General features: G+C 34.9%; 1 protein-coding gene across 1 annotated transcript in view; it reads right to left on the bottom strand.

Moving 5' to 3' along the window:
* Positions 1 to 649: 649 nt before the first annotated feature.
* The window catches only part of LOC106110638 (sodium-coupled monocarboxylate transporter 2), a 28,162-nt gene continuing 22,811 nt past the window's right edge, over positions 650 to 6,000 (bottom strand). Inside the window, exons 5-10 of the mRNA XM_013292524.1 lie at positions 5,092 to 5,223; positions 4,007 to 4,366; positions 3,303 to 3,433; positions 2,592 to 2,842; positions 1,938 to 2,080; positions 650 to 1,242 (exon numbers count right to left, since the gene is read on the bottom strand). Coding sequence (XP_013147978.1) covers positions 882 to 1,242; positions 1,938 to 2,080; positions 2,592 to 2,842; positions 3,303 to 3,433; positions 4,007 to 4,366; positions 5,092 to 5,223 — 1,378 coding nt within the window. The 3' untranslated portion in view covers positions 650 to 881. The remainder of the gene's footprint in view (positions 1,243 to 1,937; positions 2,081 to 2,591; positions 2,843 to 3,302; positions 3,434 to 4,006; positions 4,367 to 5,091; positions 5,224 to 6,000) is intronic.

Genomic DNA, 6,000 nt, shown 5'->3' with positions numbered 1-6,000 from the left:
GTGCAACTAAAAAGTTGAATTGGCTGCGAAACAATCGATAATCGCACAACAGTTGTGCGATAGTTTAGTCAAAGATGTGCGCCCGCTCTAAGACGTAGTCTTACAATTAAAATCACTTATAATAATTGACAAGTTAAAAATTAAGGTCAGTTCACACTAGAATCTGTCACTTAAAAATGTATTGTGTAGAATATTTCCAGTCTGAACTAACCCTTACAAATCTTGTAATTCTAAAATATAGAGACAGTCTTACAAAATACAAAATTTTAAATTAAAACCCTCATCGATATTATAACATATCGATAACTTAATTAATCTTATTTATTACATAACATTTATTATTTACTAAAGATTATATATCTAAAGTAGCAATAAAGAAAAGGCTTTACATCGCAAAAATATCGATTCTATTACAAAATATCAAGTCAATTTAAGGCAAAATAAAGGCAATTCTACACAGTAGATTTTAGAAAATATAAATTACTTAATTCACTGTAAATACACATCAAAATTTTCGGACGAAGACACGAAACAACTAGTAATATATAAATTTCTATAAACATTAATTTGATATGTTAGTTGCTAAGACTTAAGAATACTTAAAAAAGTTTAAAAAAATCCTAACATATAATAAATAACGTCTGAAATCAGAGAAAATATATAAACACTCGTATCCTTTTTAAAGAAAAAAATCTCTTAAACAAGCTTACCTTAAATATAAATATAAATTAAGTATCTATTGTTTTCTATACTTTTCGACTGTTTAAATACCTTGAAGTTTTAATATCAAAACACTTCAAAGGATATTTAAATAATAATTAAACGATTACAATTGTTCCAATAATGGATCCCTGAGGGAAACCCTGAAAAATTACCTCAAATCACAATCTCGTTCTAATAGGCGATGACCTTTCGTAGTTATCAAATATTTTACTATTAGAAGTTGTAAATACAGGCAAAACATCCGGTTTTCCATCCTCGATTATGGTTTCTTCAGTTTTATCGGATATCTCTTTATCGACTTTAGCCTTCTCGTTAACATCGTTAGTGAACTTTCGTTCACGTCCGGGTAGTTTTCTTGCTATTTTAGCGACTAAAGGATGCAATAATTTTTCATCGAATGCATCTTCTTCAGTACCAGTTATCATTCCGATAACAGTTCCTATGATAACGCATGTTAAAGTGCCTATCACTGCATACCACATATAGGATACAGAGTACATTTTCATAAGAGTATCAGATCTGGAAAAATGAGAAATTTAGATATAATACAAGCAAGAAATCATAACGCTCTACTGTCGTTATTTCATTCTATAAAACTCTATCCACAGAAGGAACTTTTTATATACTAATATTATAAATGCGAAAATTTAGATGGATGGATGTTTGTTGGAGTTTGTAGCCTAAACTGGTAAACTAAAATTTGGTATAGATGTAGAGGATAGTCTGGAAGAACACATAGGCTACTTTTCTTTTTTTTTAAATTCCATGCGGATGAAGTCGCGGGCGACAGGTAGTATATATTAATACCACAAGATGATTTGCCATCTTATGGTATAAAACAAGCTATCTGAGTCCTTAAGAGGAGACCTCCAGCGGAGGAGACTCACATAAAGAGAATATTGCATCTCATTCACCGTTAAATCCACTTTACATTTCCATTCTTTCCTTATCAAAAAGGGTAGAAAGGGAAAGGGATTTAAATTAAGCCTCCAGCACCACACTCATCAGACTGTCTTCTGTGTGGTCGTAGTAATGCGTGGTATTGTCCATTCTTTCGAAGATATTAAAGCGGGTTCTAACCTCTATCAATGCTTTCCATCAAATGATTCGTAAATCTTCGTTTTTTGTTAATATTAGTAGAAGACTTGCTGGATTAAATACTTTCATTTCCTGTAATTTTCCCTGTATTTTTTTTAATCTTATCGTTTACTTACATGATAGTAGTAGTAGACTGTGTATCTGGAGGCGTGTGCGTGCTGTTGATGGTCTGCAGCAGTGGTGTGATCAGCATCAGTGTCTGGTTCACTTCAACTGGTAGCGCGTTGTGATACACACTGATAGTCTCGTTTGGACATTTCTGAAACGAAATAATTATTCATTACCAGCTCACTATGAGGTGACCAGGCCTAAGTCCATCAAGAGACTGGCTCAGGATTAACGAAATGATGGTTTTCGTCCTCCAAATAACTCTATCATCCATCATCTCAATCATTACTCCCTTCTTGATCATGTCACCTTTCACGCAATCCATCTCTTTCTATGTCTACCTCTACCGGTGTACCACGCTCATCTATAATGATATTATTTTAATATGTATTGAAATAACTCAAAAATTACTGAGGCGATTTCAATTCTTTCACCATTAAAAAGCTACGTTATCAGTAAGTAACCTGGGCTATATTTTTTAATTACAGGGGGACAAATACGCGAGCAAGAGCTTTTTTACTAATATTATAAATGCGAAAGTTTAAATAAATGGATTTTTATTACAATTTGTAGTCTAAGTCAAGAAGAACACAGAGGCTAGTCACTTTTTTTAAATTCACGGGAACAGAGTCGGAGGCGAAAGCTATATTAACGTATATTACCTCAACTGATAACGGCAGCATTTCCACTTTATCGTTGACATACAGCAGTCTGCCAGCCGCCATCCAGGTGGTGATGACGTGTGAGGCGATCATCCCGCAGATGGCGCCCTTGCCGTTGGCGACGGGGAACATGGCGGCGAGCAGGAAGACGCCGAGCAGCGCGCCGGAAGTCGCTGATGTTACCAGTAAAGAACCCTCCACCACACCTCCCACCATGCCCACGCACAGGGACAGGCACATGATGAGGATTGCTGGAAACGAAGACATATTTCCTATTGATCCTTTATTGGTCCACATGTTGAAAGATATGATATAGCCTATTGGTACAGATTTCCGATCACTTCGTGCGAATTAGCCATTCGACTTTTATCGTAAACCATGTGCTAGCACAAGTCTAGAGTTTAATTGGAGTGGTAAAAGAAATATTAGTAAATTAACAAAAATTAAAAAATGAAACTATACCGATTTTTGTTTGTTAGTCTTAAGTGGACCTTAAACGAACCTTCCAAACTGGGAGAAAATTTAAGAAAGGGGAAATATAATAAGGGGAAATATTCGAGTACCCGAAATCGACGAATATGCTGTGAATGTAGAAGAATCTAGAAAGTTGTACCAGAAGTATACCAGATGGTTACCCATATTAACTTAAGCTGAAAGAGTAAGCATATCTGATTATTATTTTCAATTTGTATTCTATGAAGAGAAATTTACCGTATATGATGGCAATAATCTTGATGATGGTGAGCTGCTGCTTGTCGCTGATGCCCTTGAAGGGGCGCGCCGCGGACACGAAGTCCTCCCACGTCACCGTCGCTAGGGAATTTATGTTCGACACCAGGAAACTGAAAACAACATAATTTGTATTTTAATTTGCTATTTTACTAAAGATAAATGCACAATTTTAGATGAATGGATGTTAATTAGTTTGTAGTCTATACTGCTAAACAGATCTTGACAAAATTTGTTTTTTTTTTATCCAGCTGTTGGTAGCGACTTCGTCCACGTTGAATTATAAAATAGTCAAAAACATAGCCTATGTTACTCACTGATAACGTAGCTTTTTAATGGTGAAAGATTTTTTTAAATCAGCTCAGTAGTTTTTGAATTATTTCAATACAAGAATTGCAAATCTTTTTTATTATCATACTAACTACAAAAGCGAAAGTTTAAATGGATGGATGGATGTTTGTTAGAGTTTGTAGCCTAAACGCCTGAACTGTTTTCGATGAAATTTGGTATAGATGTAGAGGATAGTCTGGAAGAATACATAGGCTACTCACTTTTGTTTTTTAAATTCCAGGTAGACGAAGTCGCGGGCCAAAGCTAGCACTAGTACAGATTTCACGCGAATGGAGTCGCAGACATAATCTAGTCTTAATAAACCTAAATCTAGGTACTTTTAGTATTAGAATTACCTTAGAGCACCGTTAAATAAACTTCCAAGGAACAATCCAAGCATTCCAGGCAAGAAGGAGAACTGGTCTTGAACGTAGAAGGGCAGAACTTCATCTGGAGCTGATATCCTACCAGCTAATAGAGGGTCACAGTATTTGTAGACCGCATAGAGAGCCATTCCAACAACCCAGGATAAAGAGAAGAGTATAGCAACCGCAGGAACATTTGATAGAAGAGTTCTTCTAACTCTAGCTTCACTGGACATTGAACAATATCTCTGGACGAAAGTCTGTTGACAGCCGTAGATTGATACCGACATGAACAATTGACCGATCAACGCTGATGCGGTGTCAACACGAACAGTTGGATCTCCAGTGAATCTGGAAGTATTACCAATTTACACCTATAAAGTATTTGGACGCCATGTTTCTTTATTATCGAAGTCAATGATCGTTTTTTGTTTGAAGACAAAGACATATAAGAAATGCAAAGACTAGGTATAGTGAATAATAAATTTTCACCGGTACTTTCTCTGAAAGGTAATATATCTGTTGTCAAGTTTAGTGCCACCTCGACCTTGTATTAACATGTAATATTATCATCATCCACTTGCCCCTATCCCTTACGGAAGGTCGGCACAGTATGTGCTGCTTCCATACATCTCTATCAGCCGTCATATCTGAATCCACTCCTTTCTTAAGCATATCTTCTTTCACACAATCCATCCATACTTTCTTCGGTCTTTCTCTTCCTTTGTAGCCATCCACATTCAATCTCAACACTTTCTGGTTTATGTCCCCATCGTTTCGTAATTTGTAATAAACTCAAAAAGAAATACGGAGATATAAATATTATTCAATGAAACCTAATTTAAATACAAATATTTTGACATGTGAATTTGAAGCTATCAGTAGATGGCGTTAGTCTGATCATACGACAAATGTCTCAAGTGAAGTGTCAATTATGCCTATTCTATAATTTTTTGAATCTCTTTGTTTTATTTCTTTAGTTGAAGAATTCTCTGCCAAGGTTTTAAAATGTCTGCTCATTACATGTCTTATTGTTATCTTCGTTGAATACACTTATATCTGTATAAAATGCTTACTTGAAGAATTCCAATCTTCCACCTTCGATGTTATCAGTCATCACTTGTCCAGGACCTCCGGCCTTCACTGTAGCTTGTACAATAAATGCACCACTTACTATCACCATCGTTAGTGTTTGGATCACATCCGCTCTGCAAACGATAAGATTTATCTTAAGGTTAAAGTAATTAAGACACTTCCAGTAACTACTTTTGAGAAATAAACCCTTATCGCTTACAGACTACATCACTTTCAGACCGTTAATATTCCAAGAAAGAAGACAGTCTTTTGAGGTTCGATGTATAATTTGTAATTTCATTTATTTAATATTAACTTTCGCCTGCGAATCTGTCCGCGTAGTATTAAAAAAAAAAACCAAGTAGCCTATGTGTTCTTCTAGACTATCTTCTACGTCTATGCCAAATTACATTGAGATCCGTTCAGCAGTTTAGGCTACAAACTCTAATAAACATCCATCCATCTAAACTTTCACATTTATAATATTAGTATGAAGGATGATAGTATTTTAAATTTCACTAAAATTGTATAAAATTGTGGGGCGCTGAAAATGAATTCACATTCTGTTGTCACGGACGAAATATCGAGTTTAAAAATATTCACAAGAATTGTTTTCATATAAAAGTTCCCACGTCGAATATAAACTTATTCCGCACTATATTTTTAAGAAAAAATGGTTAACGACCTGTTAATTAATAATATGCTGAAATTACAATAATAATAAGGTGTATTTTGCTAAAGAAAGGAAACAACGCACTCTAGAACGTCTCGGCGTTTTTATAACGTAAAATTTATGTTAGCCATTTTCCTTTACGTTTTTCATTAACACCCTTGTTTTTATATTTGATAGATAAAACATAAACAGAGTCTAGCTTGATTAATTTCTGGATTTAATTTTGCGATACAAAAAT

Source organism: Papilio polytes, unplaced genomic scaffold (assembly GCF_000836215.1).
Source record: "Papilio polytes unplaced genomic scaffold, Ppol_1.0 DF824213.1, whole genome shotgun sequence".
Classification (NCBI taxonomy): Eukaryota; Metazoa; Arthropoda; class Insecta; order Lepidoptera; family Papilionidae; genus Papilio; species Papilio polytes.
Note: the sequence above shows the minus strand (reverse complement) of the source record. Positions and strands in the feature narration are given on the sequence as shown.